Source organism: Drosophila miranda, chromosome XR, assembly GCF_003369915.1.
Source record: "Drosophila miranda strain MSH22 chromosome XR, D.miranda_PacBio2.1, whole genome shotgun sequence".
Classification (NCBI taxonomy): Eukaryota; Metazoa; Arthropoda; class Insecta; order Diptera; family Drosophilidae; genus Drosophila; species Drosophila miranda.
The window spans coordinates 11135543-11158036 of NC_046674.1; the positions used below are offsets into that span (position 1 = coordinate 11135543).

The window sequence follows — 22494 nt, forward strand, 5'->3', positions numbered from 1 at the left end:
TGCCACTGCCACTGCTGCTGACCCGAAATCACGCACACTCGCTGTAAATTACACACACACAGATACACACACAAACACACACACACGCAGTAGTGATGTGACGGGAGCGGCAACGGTAACGGCAACGGCAACGGCGAAACAACCGAAAGCTGCGAATACGAAGCGCACAGTAGAAGGGAGTGGTACGTCAAAAACTGACGCACAGCGGCAGCCACACTGCGCAAGAGGAAACAAGTCCATAGTTTAATAGTACTCATAATAATAATAATATAAACTGTAAAATACATAAAACTTAACGTGAAACCAAGTCCAGGCCGAGCAAAACAAATTACGTGACAAAGTGCAAAAAATCTATAAGAGAAAAGCGAGGAAAAACTGTGAAACGGAACTGGGCTGAGGAAAACAAGCCAAGGAAAATAGCAGGGCAACAAATCAGAGCGAGTACGAGAGTTCATATAGTATACCACCATTCCACACATAACTAGATTCCCCCATTAAATATATCCCCACATAGACCCAAGCATGTGTATGGGCCAAAAAGTAGTATTTATTCCGATACCATTAATTTATGCATGAATTGATTTGGCAATCCTCAGATGTTTCGTGTTGCATGTGATTGTGATGTATGCAACAAAGTGATGTTTCTGTGTAAGTGCTGTTTGTTCTGTGTGTGTGTGTGCCTCGAGATTGGGTTTTTTTTTTTCGGTGCCCGTGCGCTTGTGTGTGTATATAAACTGCGATGTCGACACGACACTCGTTGCAGTGGCAGCGGTTGCTGCAAAGTATGCAATAAAATCTCGCATTGTTTATGTGCATGGCTAAAAAGAGAGAGGCAGAGCGGGAGCGAAAGAGAAAGAGACAGAGACAGAGAGTGTGAGTGCGAGTGTGAGAGAGTGTACGGGCTAGGGGTGTGCTGGTGGAGACGACAGTGAGGTAGGCTAAGGCAACCAACAGTTGACTATTTGTTGCATGTACTCGCACCACTCGCCACTCGCCGCGAGAGTGCCAGCGAGTGCGCTCTCTCCCGAGCCGACCTATTCCTATCTATCTCTCCTTCTCTCGCTGCGCTCGCTCGTCTCTCAGTCGATTTCAATTCACAAAACATTCGACAAGTGCAGAGTGAAACAAGTTGTTGTTGCTGAAGCGAGCAGCAAACAACGAACAGGCGAAAAAATTAAGGCATATATTCAATAACCCGCTACAAAATCAATCCAAGTCGGTGGAAAATAACAATTTTCCAACATGTGATAGCTGCGACAGAAAAGTGATCTCGAAAAAAGTGTGTTCGATATAGCGGAAGGAGAAAGTGCGGAACAAGCCAAGCATCACAGCCCATGAATGGGATTCCCAGTCGGAGTCGAAGTCGGAGTCGGAATTGGAATCGGAATCAGGATCCGAGTCGAATCCGAATACGAGTCCGAGTCCCAGTCGGAATTGCAATTGTCGTCTCTGCATTTCCTAAACAATGGCAACGAGTGTATGCGCCATTTTTAAAAGTGGGATAGGGATAGATAGTTTCGTGTCCGTGTCCGTGTCCGTGTCCGTATCCCCGTACTCGTATTCGTATTCGTGTCCGTGTCCGTGCCCGTGCGTGAGTGTGCGCCTTCCATTGGATGTAAAAGTGACAGGGAGTCCTTCCTACATATCTCTTCTCTCGCTCCTTTCTGTGTGGAAAACGTACTGCCAACCCATGTATAACCCATGCAATTTAGTGCAAAAAGTATAACAATTTATCAATTAAGTGTAATCAAGTGTTGCAAATCGCCGACCCCTCTGGCCCATCCCCTCGTGGCACACCACCACAGCGCCTGCAGTATCTCCCTGCCGCGTCCGTGTGGTGTCTTGTGCGTCGGTTTGGGTTGACGCTGATTGCACGGCGGTTTCTGCATTTATAATGTAAATATTATGGCTGCCAACCACCGCAGGAACTTGTTTACAATTTTCACTCGCAAATCGGCATTTGAATTATGCAATTTTACGAGGAGTGCACTTTTTTTAGCTTTTTGTTTGGTGGCAAGTACGGCGGAGTGTACACCGCATAGTTTACAGAGTATTTACCTTAAATTTAAGTGGGATTCCAGTGTGTGGTGGTTTAAAGAGTAGTAGAGTCAAAAGCAACAAATAATCGGAAAATTTGCATATATGGATTATTCTACCACATAAAACCTGTAAGATAAAAACCCACATGCTCCCTCTTCAGGAGATGCATATGGGACTTAATAAATGGATTACTTTCCCCTTAATTTATCCATATTCCCTTTTGTTTTTATAAAGAGCTCCCTTTGCAGTAGACTAGATTTTTGAGATGGTCAAAACTTCTATCCATTTACTTGTAGGGGTTTTTTTTTAGTCTAAGAAATCTGTCCGCCGTTATAGATGTTGCATGATGCTCAAACACATATTTTTGTATGTATGTATGTGTACATATATTAAATAAATATCTTATGAAGATATGTTCTTCTTTATTAGATTAGATGAAAATATTTCCATGCGTTTCTTCGTTTCTTATTTGTCCCTTTGGGGAATCTGCAACGAATATTTGTACTTATATTTGTATGTAAATGGTACTGCGTCTTTGTCTAGAGTCCTGCCAGTGAGTAAATCCAATATAATTTACTTTCATGTCTACTCCTTGCAGAACCTTGATTGTAACGGCAACGGCAACGGCAACGCAACAACGAACGCAAAATACCTTCAATTGTGGCAAAGTGAGTTTCGGCCAGGCCAGCGAGCGCTCAGAGCCAAGCCAACACAAGTTATATAAGTTGCGCAGAAGGGTATAGAGGAGGAAAGGAGGCTGTCGAGGATGCCCGCCAGTCGCAGCCGGCACGCTAAAGGGCACGCTTCCAAAAACACCAAAGAGCAAGCAGAGCCAGCAGAGGCATCAGGAGCAAGAGCAGAAGCAGAAGCAGGAGCCGGAGCAGGAGCAGGTCCTGGAACCGGAGCCAGAACTGAAGCTGGAGCAGCCATACTCTCAAGGCAACTCATGTCAATGTCAAAGTTGAAGTAAAACTAGTTGGAGGAGTTGGAAGAGGAGAACAAGGAGAACAAGGAGCAAAGCTAAAGCATTTTACTGCAGACGACGCTGGAGTCGATGTCAAAGAAGGTTGTGCTATATCTACATAGTAAATACAAAACAAATTTAAAACATAAGAAACAGAAACGGGATTCAAGAGCAGCAGGCGTAGGAGGTGCCCCACAAACCCCACAAAGGATTCCGAAACCCGAATCGAAGGCCAGAACCAAACCAAACACAATATAAGAGCAGACCGACCCCAAAGTGTGGGGTGTGGACAACGCGGGGTCTGTTGAACAGGCAATTTATAAGATTTGATCCGCCAGGCGGCCAAACTGGCAACTGCCGGCAGACTCGGGGAGCGGACACGGCAACGGAGACGAAGACGGTGACGGAGACGGCGACGGAGTCAGAGTCGGATTCGGCCCACAAGGAAAGAGCAGAACAGAGCAGGAACCATGTCTGTGGACTTTATACTGCCCAATCGGAACAAGATACAAACGATTGCCTACGCGAGTGCCAGCAGGAAGTATGCCGCGGCGGCATCCCCTGCCTCGACCGGATCCGGAAGCAGCAGCAGCGAGCTGCAGAGCTGGCGGCGACCGAAGCCGAGGAACGGCAGCAAACTAAGGCTGGAGGACAGGTCCTCATCCTCGGTGCTGCGCAATGCCAATGGGAATGTACACGCCAGTGGAAATGGAAATGGGAACGGCAGCAAGTCATCGCTCAAGTCGCTGACCAAACGCTCCTCCAGATCCCTGCTGAAGCGTGAGGTAATCGAGCTGGACGACGAGGCTGACCGGGAGGAGGGACCCGCCGGCGAGGAGCAGCTGTGCGAGCACTTGGAATGGTCCGCCGCCCAATCCCTTGTGCAGATGACCTCCTCCAAGCAGGAGAAGCAGCGTCGCCTGGGAGGGGGATCATCGGGCGGTGCTAGTGGCACCACAGGAACCGCAGCGGCAGCCACAGTCTCCGCCTCAGGTATGTGTGCAACAGTTGACCACTTTTCGGTTTCCGTTTCCGTGTTCCTTTAGTCCTTTCAGCCACGGTCCCATGCCCCTGGCCCTGCCTCTGCCCCAGCTCCCGCCACAGTCCTGCCAATGGTTGCCCCAGCGTTGCCACTTTACCTTTCCTTCCTCCGTCTAGCGGTCGCCAAGCCATTCATTGTTCCATTTATGGACTTCCCCTAGTGGCGGCTTCCCATCCCTTTGCCCCTTATTCTGGTGCCTGCGTGCCTTTCTTCTGGTGGCAGCCTGCCCTTTCTATTTCCTTCCCCACCACCCCCTTGGAAAGTTGCGTCACAACAATGTGAACAGGTGGCTGCGACAATTTGTGTACTCGTATTTTTTTTAGTAGCCAGGTTTTGCCTCACTCCCTCTCTCGCTCTGGCTCACACTGGGCCCCAACCAAGAAGCACTTTCGACCATTTTATGACCCCCCACTTTGGCCACTGGCCGTCGCTCCTCCTCGTCCTTCAGTGTGCCCGGTGCCTGGTGCCTGGTGGCTGGTGGCTGGTGCCCTATGCCCTTTTCCCCTTCACCCCCAGCTCCCCCTTCGATATGCGCTCGTGTTTGACATTGTCGCCGTTAGCTAATCTTTTTAGCGTATGTTGGCATTTTCCATGTTTGCGTTCGCTTTTTCCCCCTCTCTTGCCGTCTTCTCTTTCCCCTCCCTTCTTCCTTCTGCCTTCTCCTTTGCCTACTTGTCGATGTGTAGTTGCTGCCGCTGCTGCTTGTTGCTCTTGACAAAGGCAAAGCCAAGAAGAAGAGGAGAACAGAAGAAAAAGAAGAAGCAAATGCAAACACGAAAGCGAACAAGCGTCGGCATTGACTTCCAGTACAGCAAACGGCTGGGGAGGGGGAAGGGAGTGGAATTGGGAGAAGGGGGACGGCTAGAAGAGGTCGCGTCGTCGTCTTATCGATTGAGAAACTGTAAACGTAACAGGTCAACCGCTGCCGCATCCGCAGCGTAATGTGAAAATATTGCGTCAGCGTCAGTGGGCTCATAAAATACCAAAATGTGCAGTTATTTATGTGCGCACATATGTATGTACATACATACATACATATGTATGTACATATGGGGATGGCATGGCTGATTAGCGTAGGGTGTCTCTGTCTTTATACTCAAAGCCATACATACGATGTGCTTTACCAATTCATTCACTATGATATCAAAGACTATACAATACCAAGATGTCGCATGAGCGACCAAAAAGCTGTTCTATGGCGGGTCCTAACATTAGGACCCAAAAGGCACGAGGGAGCGCGCGGGGCTTCAATTCCCTTTTCGCCTGTACTTCGTCTCTACCGCGACCCCGCTGCACATCGGTTTCGTCTGTTCGGCAACAGCACCGTCGAAGCGGTGGTCGCGGATCGCCGATGTCTTTGGAGCGGCACAGTGGGACCTTTGGCCGTCTCAGCTTGCTAAATTAGTTAGTTAGTCAATAAATATTTGCATACTGAAAAAATTATAAACTTTGAGTGCTTATATCTCCTAAACTAAAACTATCTTGAAAATTCGATTGGAAAATTCTCTATTAGATGCGTACATTAAATTTATCTAAAGCACTCATACAATTTTTTGACTATTTCGGCTGAGTCCCCACTGTGCCGCGCCAAAGACATCAGCGACCACGCTGCCCTACGGTTTCGGCACGCAGACACAGACATGCTTTTAGTGCGCTTGTGTGTGAAGCTAAAAACCGTATATGCTGCGGGCGAAGCCGGTTTATGGCCGTGCTCGTGCTGACCGAGGCATTGACGAAGCCGAGTAGCACTTCGGTGGCGAAGGTAGCGTAAAAGAGAATTGAAGTACTAGCCCCGCGCGCCCGTACCATGAAGCGTCAAACGAAAATTGAAAAAGCATTTGATCCTCATGCGACATCTTGGTATTGTATAGTCTTTGGTACTACTATTCTTCTTTAAATTCTTCTTCACGTTTTACACAAGACACGCACACGCACACGCACAGAATAAATCTGATGAGGGACAGAGAGAGATTCGCCATTTCTTCGTATTCCATTTATTCCATGTCGCCTTAAAACTTGGCAATTAGAACCTTTAAAATTGTTTTGTTTGGCTCAATTAAGTGCATTTTAGTGTTGAGAAATTCGTTTCCCAACACTGAGTGTTAACTGTCAGGCCGGAAGCAGCCAATGAAATGTCATGCCATTTCTCGGAAAAAAACCTTTCTCCGTATAACCTGTTTTGTGCATCGTGCTGCTCAGCCCCAAATTCCTTTAAATATCTTTTCTGGAGCATCTATGGCATCGAAGAAGTCCCGAAGTGATCCCTTGAATTGTGGGTTGCGATGTTCCGTAAATTTACGGTGCGGCCTGCTGCAATAACAAACTTTCCATAATCCACAGTGTCGGTGCGCCGTCCAGTGGCCGCCGGGCGGGCCCCGGCCGAGGACGGAAAGGTGATCTTCTATGCACCGCCAGCCAGTGCCTGTGGGGCTGCCCGTCAGCCGGAGCCGATGTCCGTGAAGCGCCAGCGCGAGCAACAAGTGGCCGCAAATGCCTCCGCAGCGGCTTCGGCCACATCGATCTACCGCGGACGCAGCGCAGAAGAGACGGAGGCCGCCCACGACCTGCTGTCGCTGTCCCAGAGCCTGCCGCCGCTCATACCGCCCTGCGTGGTGACTATTATGAAGCAGGAGCAGGAGCACCTCAAGTCGTCGGCGGAGCACTTGCCGATTATGCAGGAGATCTCGAACGCTTCCAACAAGTCGCAGTCGAACATCCGGTTCATCGGCAGCAGTTCGTACGACATGATGAACGGCACGCCCGAGGCCTCGAACAACTGCTCGCCACTGACGCCGCCCAACTCCGATCACAGCTCGGATGTGGACATTGACATGTCTTCCTCGTCCGAATCCGGCCAGATGCACTGGGGCAAGCAGCCGCACCAGCCGCCGCAGCAGCAGCGGGCCTCGACCCTGAAGATGTGCCTAAACATGATGGACGGGCGCACCAAGGCCAGCAAGGCAGCGGCTGGCAAGGACCGGGAGCAGCTGCACCAGCGTCCAAAGAGCTCCAGCAGCAACGCCTCAGGGGGCGCAGGAAGCGGTGTCGCAGACGGACGTGCAGCGGCTATGGCCGGTGCTGCAGCTGCAGCCGGAGCCGGACCCAGTGGCAATGGGGAGAACTACGCCAAGCGAAAGCGCGGATGCTACAAGTGCTCCGAGTGTGGCAAGCAGTACGCCACCTCCAGCAACCTGTCGCGCCACAAGCAGACGCACCGCTCCCTGGACTCGCAATCGGCCAAGAAGTGCAATACCTGCGGCAAGGCCTACGTGTCCATGCCGGCCCTGGCCATGCACCTACTAACGCACAAACTCTCGCACAGCTGCGACATCTGCGGCAAGCTCTTCTCGCGCCCCTGGCTGCTCCAAGGCCATCTGCGCTCCCACACCGGCGAGAAGCCCTATGCCTGTGTCCATTGCGGCAAGGCCTTCGCGGACCGCTCCAACCTCCGCGCTCACATGCAGACGCACTCTGGCGACAAGAACTTCAAGTGCCACCGCTGCAACAAGACGTTCGCGCTCAAGTCGTATCTGAACAAGCACCTGGAGTCGGCCTGCCTTAGGGATCCGGGAGCCATAGGGCAGGGCAAGGGCGACGACTACGATTGCGACTTGGACGACGACGATGAGATGATGGGAAAGCTTGAGCACGATCAGGACGAGTTCGACGGCGATGAGATGGACAGTGATGAGACTAGTCAGGATATTGAGGTGGCTTAGGTGGATCTTAATGCGGCGATGAGATCGAAGTGTAGATGGAGATGGAGATAGACAGTGATGAGACTAGTCACAGGATATTGTGGTGACCTAGGCAGCCGCCGAAGTCTGCCACAGGACTCCTCGTTTACCTTAATATTAGATACTTTATACCAGAACCCTATAAGCAATATTCGAGCACCCTTATCAAATTAAAAACGATAAAAACCAAAAAGGAAGAAGTAATCGAAGGTTATAATTCAAATCGGTCAACTAGCAGCTTACTAGCAGAGTAGTTCGGACGGTAGACGGAAGACGAAGGACGAAAGAAAGAAGAAAGATCTCAACTCAATAGAATTTTTTTCAACAGTTATATACATATACATATATATCTACTTACTTATTATCTGACCTTTTCCGGGCTACTAGTATAGCGGGACGAGCGAGAAAGAGAACACGGAGGAGTCTTTCCAAGTTGTAACTTTTACTGAGTTGCAATTGAAACAACCAACAAAACCAAAAGCAACACCGACAGAAGACGAAAGAGAGCAAAACGGAAGAGAGACAAGGGATGAGAGATGAGAGATGAGAGAACAAACAAACGGAAACAAAAAGGAAAAAACAAAAGGTTTAAGAAAGAAATCCAAAACGTAACTTATAGTAAAAATCTGACACAACGAATATTATGGAACATAAGTAGAAATTCTATATATACACAGATCAAATAAGCATATATACAGAATGGAAGGGAGGAAAGGAGAAAGGGCAAATTATATATATATACATATACATACATATGATCTATATGAACTACGAGTATAATACATAGCGAGCAGAACCAATTTGCATGTTTTTGGTAATATCTACTTTAAGGCATCGTTTTAGGGATCTAGAGTTTATATACACACCCTTACCGCATCCATACATAACTAGATGTACGAGTATTACGAGTATTAGTCTGTATTCAAAGAGAACTCTCTCTCCAACCACACCCCCACACGCCATTCGAGGAGGACAGATGGACAGATAGACAGATAGACAGATGAACAAATGAACAGATGGACGGCTCACTTCAAGTCTAGAAAACTAATCAATTAGTGAACTTATAGCACTTCCTGTAACTCCCTATATCTCTCTCGCTCTTAGGCTCTTTTTAAATATTGTACTCAACGATCAAGATTAGCGATTGGAAATTGGATATACTCTCAGCAAGATGTAGGCGGACGAAGGCTAAGACAAGGCAAAGAAGAACCATTTTAAAACGGCTAAGGCAACTTTACACTCTAACCCAGTTTAAGATGGGTATTACTTCCATATTATGCTCTAACTCGATAAACAAAAACTACTTCAATTACTTAGAAATGATTAAAATTAATGAGAAAACAATTTAGAAACATATCACAAGGACAATACTTAAACATAACTAAAAACAAGTACATTCAAAATATAATATACATAAATACAAAAATGCAAAAAAAAAAAGAAAAGAAAAGCAAAGAAAAGAAGATTATGAAAGAAGCAACCCCCATTAAGGCATTCTCATACACAGCAGCAACAAAGTACTTACGGAATAGTTATTTTATTACTAGAATTAGAACCAACTCGTGTATATACATGCAAGAATATATTAACAATTTTATACAAAACTCCCAGTCCCCGCCCCCCTTCCCAGTCCCCCCGCAAAGGCAACCCCAACTTTGGCCCAGCCAAAGGTTTCTTATAGACAAGAACAATCCTCCCCCAATCGCAAGGGATATCCATGGGGATAGCGAGATAGCCCTCACAAGTTTTGGGCAGTCAAGGCCAGGTCGAGATAGCGATGATTATGATGATGATAGAAGTAGAAGACGCACTTGTAAAACAAATGATAACTAAAAGCAATTCCAAAGTTAAGTGACATAGTTTTTAATGAGTAAAACATAAGGAAACCAAAAAACAAGAAAAAAAAAACAAATTTGTAATTCTATAACAAAATCGAGAAGTATTGATATATACACAAAAACATGTATTTATTTTACGCGTAGATTTTATTCTGAAACCAAAAAAGGAAAATGGGCAACAGACCGAAACCAAAACCAAAAACAAAAAGCCCATGTAAACAATTTCATTAAATTGTCAATTAAAATTATTTCTTAATTTAAGAAACGAAGAATGAAGCGGACGCGATAGAAGTTATTTTTTAAAGCATATATATACACATATATATACATACATATATATAAAAAAAATATATTTAAAAAAGAGGCAGTTTTATATCGAAAATTAATAATAGTAAAGGCAGAATAGCAACAAAATATTGAAAACCATTCGAACTTAATTATACAACGAGCAAGAAAACATTAATTATAAATCCAAGCCCACACAAATAAAACAACTTCAGAGATACATGGACAGGCACACACTCACACAAACTCTGAGTACACATACACACACACACACACACACACAAACACACACACACTGACAGGACACCTCCAGTTTATAAATAGAAGAAAAAAAAAAGAAACTTGAAGGAAAATGATTATTACATCGTATCTACATACGTGCATGTCGAAAGTAGCATGTCGCATGTCGTATGTCGCAGTCTACACAGCCGCGTAAAATCGGAGGAGCATTAGATTTAGACCAGAGAGTGCTATGTGCATTGTTTATAGGGCCATAGTTAGAGATCGTGTTTATGCATGGCTTTATTGATGATTATTGATAGCGTTTTAAATAGCATTAAATGCCTATATACACATAAGCAAACCAAAACAACAAAAACCAAAATAAAAAACCAAAAAAAGTATAAGAAATTCCATTGAACAGTAGTGGTAACAATTATGTGATTTGCAATTTTACATTCAAAATATATATATGAAATAATTACGAGTATATATAGATTATATATTGAGGCAAGCGTTTAATTGATTTATTTATGAGTAAGATTTATTTATACACATTATACACCACAAAACGAGAAACAAACAAATGAGAAAAACTCACAAAAAACAACAAAAAAATGTGTACGATGACGAGGAGAAACAAAAGTATTTTTACACCGAAACTTTGTTTTTTTTTTTTTTTTTTGTTTGTAAATGCGGCAAGTTGAACCCCTAAAACCCTAGATGCCCCCACATACCCCTGACACTCCTGCAATATTCATTTAGATACCCCCAAAAGCACACAAAACACTGACACACACAACCACACTCACACACACACACACACACACTCACACAAGTGAATAATTTCAAGATCAAAGACACCAATTCAATTCGGATTATTATACAATAAAGGGAAGCTAATCGAACCACAGGAAGATGGTAGGGGAGAGATATTTTATAAAATGACAGACAACACTGAGAGACGAGAAGTGAAGTGAAAAAGAAGAAAAGTGAAGCGAAAGAATAACGTAAAGATATTAATTTATATATTCATATATTAGAGATGCAAAAAGACTTGAACAGTTATATATACATTTAAAATTGCAATATATTGTATACTTCATTAAAATATATATACATACATACATACATACCATACATACACATATATTGTATACACGAAACGTATATATAGTACTTAACTTATTTATAGTATATATATATATTGTATATGCTTACAGCGAACCATAAACTTAACATAAACCGAATCGAATCCCCATAGGAATCCCTCAAGTATCAGTAACTCGAGATCAATTCAATGATATTGTACCCAATGACCACTTGGCAGGAGCGAGCATATCGATCGCCCTGTCGTACAGGAATACTCGTATATAGTAATACATACATATATAGAATGCATGCCAGATACCAACACACACACACACACACACACACGAGAACACACAACCCATGGGGCAGCGACTTTAACGCGTTGCACGCATCCACAGTTTTTCCTTTTGATACTTAGCATTTGTTCTTGTTCTACTTTTAGTTAGGGAAAGCAGCCAGCAGCCAGCAAGCATTAAATAGTTTCAGCTTTCGTAGGAGTTAAATAATCGACTTTACCTAGATGAACCGGGACTAGCCAACAATGCTCGCTATACTTACTTGTAAAACCTATACCTATGCCTAAACCTATACCTAAACAGTTACACCCACACCCACACCCACACCCACACTGACACCTACACCCACCCCCTAGACACTGACACTGACTCTCTGAACACAGTTTAAACAAAACACTAACCGACATGCATAACCATACGATTTTATGGCTAATATGTAGCGTATATAACCTATTATATCCCAAAGAAAGCTTATCCACTCTTAAATTAATATACACAAGAATAACAAAGCGAATCGATACGATACGAAACAAAAAGAAACGAAGCGAAGCGAAGCGAAGCGAAGCGAAAGAATCACGGATTCCACTATGGAAAGATATACGGGAGTACGCATATGACAAAGAATAAACGCCACACGAGTAAAAAAAAACCACACCCAGAGTCCCCAAAAGATTCAAACCAAACAAACAAGAAATGTATGACACGACACGGATATACTATTGAAGATGGTATATAAATTAGATACATAGTTATAAAAGCTACACCCACACACTAGTGCAGCCATGTAACTATTTTTAGAGCCTCGGAAATAAACATACATAATATACATATAAATATTAAATAAACGACAGAGAAAACAGAGCGATTGCAAGATGTTTTTTTTCCTTCCCTCTTTTTGGAATATGAAACACGAAATAAAGTAAGTATTTTTAGTGGATTTTCATTATGTGTACGTACATGTATGTATATTCAGGCCTGCACTGAATCCTAACCAGCTTTCCTGGTCTAATTTGTACTATTGGCCAATTCAGATGGAACGGGATCCCACTATTTTCTGGGCAGAGTCCACTCTGCTCTACGATTGACCATTCCTGATGGATTCAATCAACTCAATTGGGATTAAACGCGATAGTTGCCTAAAATTGGTCGGTAAAAGTGCACTTAAATGCTGCCATCGACAAATGTTTTACACTTTCCGCCCTCGGACGAGTGGCGGCCACTCGTTGTTTTGGGGGCAAGTTCCTCCACAACTAATAAACTATGCATCGCTGCTTTAATTCGATTGGGGCTCAGGCAGAACGGGGCACACAGACACACAGGCACACACACTGGCACAGGCACAGGCAAATATGAAGCTTAGTCAACAATCCGCCGTCAGCAGTTGGGGCACCTACAATACATACAATACATTATCGAAATTTGTATGGGGGCCAAGTACATACAGATAGAGTCGTGCTAGTGCTCTGTGAATACAGACAAGTGCCTGGGCATGTGGAGTGTGTTTAAATGAAATTGCTTGATTCGGCATAAACATATTTACTCTGTTGAATATTTGCTCAACAATTTGATTCGCTGTTGTAGGGCCCTGCCCTTACATGTGCTCGCACTCGCCCTCGCCCTCGCCCTCGCATTCGCACAAAATCCCAAAATCAAAATGGAACTGTATCAAGGACGCGCTCCAAACGGAACAATCGAAGCAGGCAAACAAGTTCAGGCCTGCTCTACTCGTACCCATACCAATACCCATACCCATTCCCAAACCCATTTCCGTTTCCCTGCCAAGGCTCCCCGCCACTTGCATTCAATAGTAGCAAGTAATCGTAGTCAGATAGATGTACTGGTACACTCGTGCTCGTACTTCCTCGTTATATGCCGCATTCTGACGGTGCACCCACCCGCGGCATTCATCTACAGATGTCAGCAATTTCTCGATTTGAATACTCAACAAAAACGAAAGTGGGCAAACAATTCCAGCGAGCGAGAGAGAGATGCGTGAGTGGGGAGGGGAGTGAAAAAAAGACGAGCCGTCGCAAATGGCTTCTCTAACGACCCAATTAATTTGAAACAAGAAAAAAAGCATGTTTGAATTTGGAGAGCAGCAGCAAAGGAAGTGGCAGAAGTTGCAAGGGTGGTGGAACGCCGCAGGCCACTAAATGTTAGGTTAGAACCCACGCCCACGCCCACGCCCCCGTCCCCGCTCACCCCACGGAACCTGGCAATTGCCGCTGCTCCAAAAGCTTTTTATGCCCCGCCACAGCTTGAAAAGTTCGCCGCCACCGCCGACAGCTTCATTACCAGCCATCATCGGAGCCATCATCATTCTGGCTCTTACTCTGACTCTGCCTCTGCCTCTGCCTCTGCCTCTCACGCTGCCTCTCACTCTCACTCTGCTCACTCTGTTCCCACGATTCTGATGCTGCCCCTGAAGCTTTAGCTGCCTCTGCTGATGCTACCCATGAGTAATTTGCCAAGCAAAAGTTGATTGCGGCTGGAGTCGAGTCGGATTTAAGCCCAGCTGCTGACCGATCTATCTTGAGTCGAGAGTCTGGAGTCACGTTGATCGCATGCCAAATACACAGCCGCAAAGAGTCAACAAAAGCTAGCCATGGCCAAGAACACCCATATCGCTGCAGCTGTCGCACTGCTACTGCTGGCCCTCTGCAGTTTCATTCAGGGTAAGTAAACGTAAGCTCAATGCATTTGGACAATATATTAGCACTAAATGTGATTAAACAGATTTATGGGACATCTGTTTTGAGAATCACATTTCTATTGTTTGTGGGGCGAGTCGAAACAGGTTTTCGATGACTTACCGTCCCCCCCAGAAAGCGTAAGAATCGGCTGTGGCTCAGGGGCGTAGTTTGCGCAGGGATCGGGTAACACTCCTAAGTTTGCTGAGACCCCACAGAGCTCTCGGCTCGTTAGTCATAATTACGCTTTGCCGTGATTCAAGGCTTCCGGGTGTATGTCATAGCCAAGGCAAGAGATTAGCAAACTGATAAAAAGACCAGCAACAGCGACAGGCAAAAGCGAAATAATTTAATGTGTAATTTAATTGTAATTAAATTTTTCTTAGCGGCGCCCTATCAGGAGCTGGAGCCCCGCAAAGGTCATGTGCCCGTCTACATTCGCCACGGTAATGAACCTTTGAGCGAAATCCATCCCGGTCTGGCCGAGGCCTTTAAGGAGGGTCAGTCCAAGGCACTCGTGGCCGAGGTAAGATACAACCACACCTCTTTATCATGATTTACTCAATGACGGCCTAAAACCCTCCACTCAGAGCCTGGTCACCGAGATCCCCGAAGCGGAAACTTCACGCCCAGCAAGCGGTGACGCCCCATCCACAACACTTGCGCCTTCCAATGAAAAGAGCTCCACAGAGTCGGATATAGCCAGCTTTAAGACCATCAAAGCAACGGAACCGGCAATGGAGTAATGCAATTGAATAAATACAAAATTGTTGCTTAACTTCTTTAGTTTACAAGTTAATTCCATCAAATAAAACCCCATAGACAAGGCAAAGTTCTAGGCCTAGTGCCGAAAGCAGTGCCAAGAAAGCTGAACAAATACTGTGCTAAAAGTGGACACATAATGAGAGAACATCTTTCAATCCTAGATGGATCCAGAATCGAAGTAAGTCTGTTGATATGTTTACTATATAGAGAATCTGCATCTGAGCATCTGGCAGAGTTTGTGCCGAGGTTTTCAGCACTATTCCCACCCAGTGTGGGTGCCGTGTTTAAATGAATTTCCGACTCGAAGTCGAGTCGAGTCCCAAGCTCGTTAAGAGCTGCACAAGTTTCACACATTCAATGGAAATTATTTCGGTCCCTTCGCCTCCGTCTCCAATTCCGTCGCCGAAATCGCCTTAGAGCTTTGTGTGTGATTTACTTGTTGGGCCCATTAGGGAGCGGACAGGGTCAGACGGGGGCCCAATGGACAGGAGCGGACAGGAGCGGACAGGAAGTGGATGCTGGATGCTGGATGCTAGATGCTGGGAGCTGTGGCGCAAACGTTTGTAATTAATATAATGGCAACGGCTGTGTGGCAATGACGATGGCAAAGTAAAACTCCAAAATGGCCTACACACGTTGCGGTCTCCGTCTCTGTCTCCGTGTCCCCGCAGATGTGGTAGCTGGAGGATGGGGGGATGGGGGGGCAGATGGGTTGGTTTGGTGCTTGGGGCTGGTTACGAGGCGGACTGGGTGATTGGGGGCGATCACAAATTGTTGTTTCATTGTCTCTGTGTCGGCGCGGAGGCTGTCTAACGAGCAATAAAACTAAATACATACACATAAAGTTAATTATAAAAGGGCAACGGAAATGGGAGCACCCAGACTATTGAGCTGTGGATGCAAGTGATGGATTAACCAAGATGAAGCTGCCCCAGCAGTCCTGAGCAGTCCGGAGCAGTCTGGAGCAGTCCGGAGCACTCCGGAGCGGACTATCTTCAGACGAAATCAGCGCAAAAGAGACCCCAACGAGGGCTGCAATCAAGGGGGCATTAAAAGCAAAATGGAAGCGAAATGGAAAAAGAAGAGCAGCAGAAAAAAAGCGATGGAAACTATGCGTAGTAAAAGCGAGTTTTATGGGGCATCCTCGTTTAAGGAACTGCTGCTGAATTTAAATTTTCCTTTGCGCTTGCTGCACTCCCACACAGACACACACATACAGACACACGCACAAGTAAGGATACGGACACACATATACGCAGACGTACACGTACACGTACACCGACATAAAGAGAAAGACGGTTAAAGGACGGACAGAAGGACAGAAGGATGCCAGGTCCGTGTGCTTGTATCATTGTGTGCGTTCGAGCGCATTCAACCTCAAAATGAATAATTGCATATGCTTCAATGATTTGCGACTTTATTCGAACGCCAGCAAGCTCCACCTACAAGCTGCTCGCTCGCTGCCAATACTTTAAAGGCCACTAGAGTCGGTGGTCTCGGCTGCCTCGCCTTCGGTTAAAGGCCAAGAGTTCAATTGCAGAAAATAGACAGAAAGAGGACAGGACAGGACAGGGGACCGTTCCATCCCCATCCTGGCTAATTTGAAAATTGCTCGCTTAATTGCGATGCTGCTCAAACGAGCGCTTAAACAATAATCGAGTTAACGATTATGTGAACGATTATCGCCATTTTTACACCAATGCCAATACTAAGGATTATTGGCTGGCCATTAACAGGAGCTCCAATTCCAATCCCAATCCCAATTCCAATCCCAAACCCACTCGCAATACCCCAAACACCCACAACTCCCAATGATACTCGGGGGTCATCCGACTGAGCTGGGTTCCACTTTATTGGGTATAATGTGCACACATTTCCAGCTGCTTGTGGTATCAACCCAGCAAATTGCCCAATATGCCGCCACCGGTGCCGCCTCCGGTGCCGCCGCCGGTGAGTCCGGGCAGGGAAATGAGATTGCCCAGCAAGGGGTTTCCATTCAAGTTGAGGAGGCAGCTGTCAAAGCATTGCAACGTATAGTACATGAGCGAATGCCACTAGCCAGGGACTGGCGGCAGAACGGATGTTACCACTTACCGCAGATCCAGCCGAATGACGTACTGACAGGCCCACTCTCGGAGGCACTGGAAATGCCCACAGCAAACTCGATTTAAGCTCGATTCACCAATGGATTGGGTTAATCTGCACTTACCCGTAGAGTTTCAGGAGATGGTTTGGGGCAAGTGCCTCCGCCGCCACCACCACCATCACCACCGCCTCCGACACCACCTCCGCCACCGCCACCGCCACCTCCACTACCATGTTCCGGAGTCTTTACGGGAACAGGAACTGGTACAGGCACAGGCACAGGTACAGGTACAGGTACAGGTACAGGAACTGGTACCTTTTGGACTGGAGCCGGAGGCTGCTCCCAGGGATTCTAATTATTCAGATATTACTGGTTCGAAGATAACGCTGCGATCTGTTGTTCGACATATTTCACTTACCGTGTGAGCCGATGCCAGGGCGATGAAGCCCAGGACAGCCAAGGAAAGCAGGAATTTCCTCATATCAGCTTATACAGGAACGAATAGCAACTATCCACTGATATCGATGACATGCCAGCCAGCCCATTATATAGTAGTAGTCGACATCCCACAGTCCCATCCCACAGGTGTTTCGATGACCCACATGCGACAGATACACTCGCGACAGAGAACCATTGTTGGAAGTATCAATACAACAGTGGTTTCACGACCTATATCTGAATGACTCAAGAATGACTACAGAAAAAAAAGGTTTTTGCTTTAGTTAATACTCGTATACAATACATTTATTTTTGGTGAATACTCTTCGGCTGAACGATATTAATGAAGAACATTTGCTAAATCTACTTAATCTACTGGCCATAAAGCAGTCTGGTTCTGATAAATACGAAGACGGCGGCATAGGATCTTCCACCAGATCCTTGGGCTTGATGAAGTCCTCGTTGGCGACCAATGCTCCTAGTCACGGCATTGGCCGTGTCACTGTGGTAGATATTATTTCAAATCTTGTCATAGTCCAAGTATCCTTGAAGGGGATGACAGTACCGCCAGTAATCTCAACTTCATCCTTACTAAAGTCCCCGATTATTTGAATAGAACCACGGTCGCCGAAAGCACTGTTAATGGCCGCCAAACGACAAATTTGATCATCTTTACGCAGCCATTGCTACAGCTAAGACAATATTCCAATCAAAAATCAAAACCCAACAAAATAAGACTCAGGCAAGTTTAATTGATTTTCTATATATTTCAATTAATTTGATAATCATAAATATTTTATTTATTCGTAATGCAAACCATGTACAATTACATAAATAGGTAGGTTCATTTCAATTTCAATTTCAATTGTTCTGTGTGGTTTTTTGTGGTTTGTTTGGCAACTAGTTATACAATATATATGGCACGTATACACATGCACATTACAATAACTAATTGTACAATAATTCATCTAATAATACCATTGTGTATAAGAGTAATATGAACGATCGGTTGCTATTTGATTACGAGTAGTAGTACAATGTCAATATAAATATCAATATCTTTATCAGTATCAATATCAATATCAATGTCAATATAAATTTAAATATGAATATCAATGGTGTAATTGATCTGCAATTGATGCAGCAAAGGAGGAGAAACGCACATCCATAATCGTAACTCTTAATTCTGAACTCTGAACTCTGAATTCCGTTTACGTTTCTATTTCCGTTTCCGTTGTACAGGTAGGTGATTCTAATCATGCTATTACACTTGAACTTGAACTTGACTTGACTTTTGAGCCGTGTATACATATACACATATTGATATATGCATTATTTTAGTATATATTACTATATAGTTGTGTATATATTGTATGCGGTTGTATCGGGGTACTTGCAAGAGACAAAATACTCGCTAAGAATCAATCTTGGAAGTGCTCTTCTATCAGTGCAAATGGGCGGCCACCTTCTTGCAGTTGCATAGCCATTTGATGATCCGCGCATTCCGCTCCACGATCGAGGGCGGTTCCGAGGGGCGATAGGTCTGTGTGGTCTGCGGCTGGGTCTCTGTGCTGTCGGGCAGTCGCATCGAGTCCACGGTGCTCACGTCCGAGAAAAACACCGTGCTGGAGTCGTCGGAGTCGGTCTCCGGATTGTGCTGCCTGCGCGGCTGGCTATAGATCTCGTGGAAGGCCTCGTCATTGAGACCGAGCCGATCGAAGAACTTCTCCAGTTCCGAGATGCTGGCATTCAGAGCCTCGCGCTCCATCTCCATGCTGTGAGCGCTGGCATAGCTGGCATCTGCCGAGAAACCTTTGGGGAAGAACACATTGTCGTGATCCACGCTTCCCCGATGCTGCTTGTAGGCAGCCAATACACCGACACTAGGTCCTCCACCACCTCCCATCTCCACGCCGCTGCTGTTGATGGGCGATGTACGCGGCTGGGGCTGCACCGGCAGTCGGTTGCGGTTCTTGAAGCGGATGCAGCGCTGCCGCTTGAACTGTATGGGCGGTGGACTAATGTCGTCCACGGAGGGTGCCGACCCGGGACTCTGCACCAAGGAGCTCTGCGAGTGATTGATGCTCGTGTAGCCCTGCGAGCTAGTGTGCAGCTGCTGGCTGGAGGAGCTCGAGTAGCGTGGCGTCTGCGTCTTCATCCTTGGTGACGGTGGCGTGGGCGTGTAGTCATCCTGGAAGGCCTCCGGCACCTCTGGCGTAGGCGTGAAGTTGAGCAAATAGTCAGAGGCCGCCGCATTGTCATAGCCGCTCAAAGGAGCCGTATCCTGCTTGCAACGACAGTCGATGCAGTCGGTATTGCGCCCGTTCAGCGACGGATAGTCCGCGCCCGGCGTCACATATCCGCAGTAGGAGTTTGCACTGTGCTGGGTCGAGGAGCCGCTATCCCGTCTCGTGGCCGCCACCAGGGTGCAGCAGTTCTTAATGGTGCCACTCGCTGTGCCCACATTGGGCTCCCGCTGCCGCTCGCGCTTGTAGCATGGCTCGCTGCGGTGCGTGTAGTGGCCGGAACTGCCTCCTGAATCGCGATTAATGGAGGACTCGCCGGCAGACTTGATGGAGCGGTTGCCGCGGCTGCAGCAGCTCAGGATCTCGCTGTGCGGCGAGTGCCGACTGATCTGGGTGTGCAGATCCGGCAGTGACTTGTGGCTGTTGATGTTGAAGTCCCCGCCAGCGTATGGAGTCCGCTCCTCCGGCGCATGGGGCACTTCGTGCGAGTGCGAGTAGGAACGCTGGTAGTTGTACCTGAGAAGAGAGCAGATCTCAATCCCAATTCAATATATATGATGGCTGACGACTCACCTGTAGCGATCATTGTTGGCGTGTCCCGACTTGGCGGCATACTCGGCCGGCGGACTGATTGGTCTGTAGTTCTCGGTTAGCACGAGCGGCTCCTCGCCGCCGCTGTTGTAGGCGGAGGAGTCCCTTCCATAACCATGCGATGGCATGTAGAGGGGTGGGGGGATCCTCAGGGCTCCACCTGGGCCTGCTCCTCCCTCGTCCTCCCCATAGTCTGTAGGCAGCAGTTCGGAACTGCCGTCGTTCAGTTCGTGGCGCCGCAAGGTACCGCCATTCCTCTCCTTGACGGCCTCCGAGCCGAGCAACATGCGCAACTTCTGCTGCAGCAGATTGTTGTTGACAGCGGCGCCCCCAGCACGACCTTGGGCTTGGCCATGACCGTGTCCGTGCCGATGCTGGTGGTGCTGATGCGGATGATGGTTGTGCATGTACTGCTGGGCCTGCTGGAGCTGCTGCTGCTGATGCTGCTGCTGTCGGGACAAGCTCATGTAGCGGCGATCCTCCAGATCATCGTAACCCTGGGAATTGTAGTGACCGCTGCCGCCATGGCCGTGACCGCCATGGCCACCGTGTGCCTCCTCCGGGCGTCGACCCCGCTTAGAGCCGGCTCCATTGTTGCCACCGTTTCGATAGCCCGACTGCTGCAGCCGCTCGAAAACCGCATCCGACTTGATGTAGAACGGTTTGGACTCGGCCAACAGTTCCACCGCAGACTTGCGCTTGCTGTAGTGCCTGCCGCCGTGGTAGAAGGCGGCATGATGGCCCCAATAGCTCCGACTCGCCGCTGCCGTCTCCGGCAGTGCAGATGCTGACAGCGGACGCTGACCGGATGACATGTAGATCGGCCCGTTGCCATATGCACCGTCGCTGGGCATGCTTACACCCATGCCGCTGCCAAATATCTGCTGGCTGGTCGCGTAAAGCGTCTGGCTGGCCGTCCGCGAATACTTAGGCATGGTGGTGTACATAGCAGGCCCCGACGAGGGCGTGGACCCGTGATGGGCGCCCGGCGAGCTACTGCCATTGCAGGAGCGCTGTCGCGGACTGCTGCAGCCATGAACCACGGCGGCCATTCCCAGCAAACGGAGCAATCCGAGTGGCCTCCACTGGCAGCCTTGAGGTTTCACAAGGTGTCACTGTTGCTGTCACCTGCTGCTGTCTCTTCTTCAGCTTCTGCTTTTGCTTTTGCTGCGTCTCGGCCTCGACTGGGTTGAGACTCCGACGGGGGCTGGGGCATGCGCAGTTGTAGGCGTGATGCGTATACTGAAATTACAATACATTAATTTTCAGCTCTGCCCTAGACTTGCACTGCTCTCAGACACAACCAGACCAAGCCAAAATGAGGACTCGGCATGCACTTGGAGACAAGGGCTGGCTGACTATCTACCTGGCGTGACTTGGTCTATTTACCTTCGGGGTATTTATAGATACCCCAGATGCCGTTTTATCCTTAGCAGACTTTTCCTTCTGCAAAGCAATTCGAAGGGTTTTAGGTGCCACCAATCTCACAAAACTCACATTTAACCCACACTTTATCACCACTCTATTAAGCTAAGCTTCGAATTCTTTAAAGAAAACGCGAAAAACTCACCAGACAATACAAAAATTCCTTCAGTCTCGGCCGCGACGGTTGCAAGGTCTACTAAATTGTGCCTCTTTGAATAACAGATGTTGTACCACTGCCATTCGTTCCGTTTCCGCAGCTAAAGCTCAATCATGCGCCCCAGCGACAGAACAGAAGCTTATGATTGAAGCTAGTTCATGTGATAAGCTTCTTTCTATGCGGTATTCGTGGGGTAAATGGAGACATTATGTTCCTTTGGATGTACATATCTAACAGGCAGAAGAAAGCGTTTCCGAGGAGTCCTGCGTATCAAAAGCTGAGATATAGCCGTCGCTACGGACTCTGGAATTTCAGAAGTTAGGGCTACACGATTTTACATTAAGGACTATGTGAATTTTAGTGCAAAAACACTTACATACTTACTTTTACTTAAATTTTCAGAAATCTGCATTGCGATAATCGTATGGCGAGTCGCTGTAAAAGCATACCTGTTGAAAATATCATGAGACAGTTCTTTAACAGCCGTTAAAAAGCTTATTCAAAGCTACCTGGTGCTTTTTAAAGCCCCGAGAGCTTTCGCCAACACTTTTTCAACTTAAGCACGAACACGCCCGTTCTAAAG

The 22494-nt window shown here is 46.9% G+C and overlaps 4 protein-coding genes across 8 annotated transcripts; 2 read left to right on the plus strand and 2 right to left on the minus strand.

Moving 5' to 3' along the window:
• The first annotated feature begins 167 nt into the window (after positions 1 to 167).
• Positions 168 to 12375, plus strand: LOC108153348 (zinc finger protein 37). 3 transcript variants are annotated; one of them, XM_017283306.2, is made up of 3 exons: positions 168 to 441; positions 2639 to 3997; positions 6387 to 12375. In XM_017283306.2, exons 2-3 carry the CDS (start codon positions 3475 to 3477, stop codon positions 7763 to 7765), a joined length of 1902 nt encoding a protein of 633 aa, XP_017138795.1. In that variant the 5' UTR covers positions 168 to 441; positions 2639 to 3474; the 3' UTR covers positions 7766 to 12375. The 3 variants fall into 3 exon arrangements, with proteins under 3 accessions (XP_017138795.1, XP_017138796.1, XP_017138800.2); XM_017283307.2 differs by lacking the exon at positions 168 to 441 and adding an exon at positions 1514 to 2168; XM_017283311.2 differs by lacking the exons at positions 168 to 441; positions 2639 to 3997 and adding an exon at positions 6140 to 6318.
• A 1663-nt stretch (positions 12376 to 14038) lies between these two features.
• On the plus strand, positions 14039 to 15076 carry LOC108150802. The gene is made up of 3 exons (XM_017279106.2): positions 14039 to 14188; positions 14590 to 14729; positions 14794 to 15076. Exons 1-3 carry the CDS (start codon positions 14119 to 14121, stop codon positions 14947 to 14949), a joined length of 366 nt encoding a protein of 121 aa, XP_017134595.1. The 5' UTR covers positions 14039 to 14118; the 3' UTR covers positions 14950 to 15076.
• A 1720-nt stretch (positions 15077 to 16796) lies between these two features.
• On the minus strand, positions 16797 to 17562 carry LOC108150968 (heavy metal-associated isoprenylated plant protein 33). Of its 2 annotated transcripts, none has more exons than XM_033386246.1 (4): positions 17473 to 17562; positions 17178 to 17390; positions 17063 to 17109; positions 16797 to 16981 (listed from the first exon to the last, which is right to left on the minus strand). In XM_033386246.1, the coding sequence occupies exons 1-4, from the start codon at positions 17533 to 17535 to the stop codon at positions 16861 to 16863; spliced, it is 444 nt and encodes a 147-aa protein (XP_033242137.1). In that variant the 5' UTR covers positions 17536 to 17562; the 3' UTR covers positions 16797 to 16860. The 2 variants fall into 2 exon arrangements, with proteins under 2 accessions (XP_033242137.1, XP_017134792.1); XM_017279303.2 differs by having other exon boundaries at positions 17178 to 17405.
• Positions 17563 to 18327: 765 nt separating this feature from the next.
• On the minus strand, positions 18328 to 22479 carry LOC108153401 (filaggrin). 2 transcript variants are annotated; one of them, XM_033387285.1, is made up of 5 exons: positions 22296 to 22479; positions 21900 to 22214; positions 21719 to 21775; positions 20312 to 21571; positions 18328 to 20254 (listed from the first exon to the last, which is right to left on the minus strand). In XM_033387285.1, the coding sequence occupies exons 4-5, from the start codon at positions 21379 to 21381 to the stop codon at positions 18937 to 18939; spliced, it is 2388 nt and encodes a 795-aa protein (XP_033243176.1). In that variant the 5' UTR covers positions 21382 to 21571; positions 21719 to 21775; positions 21900 to 22214; positions 22296 to 22479; the 3' UTR covers positions 18328 to 18936. The 2 variants fall into 2 exon arrangements, with proteins under 2 accessions (XP_033243176.1, XP_017138884.1); XM_017283395.2 differs by lacking the exon at positions 21719 to 21775.
• Between the last annotated feature and the right edge of the window lie 15 nt (positions 22480 to 22494).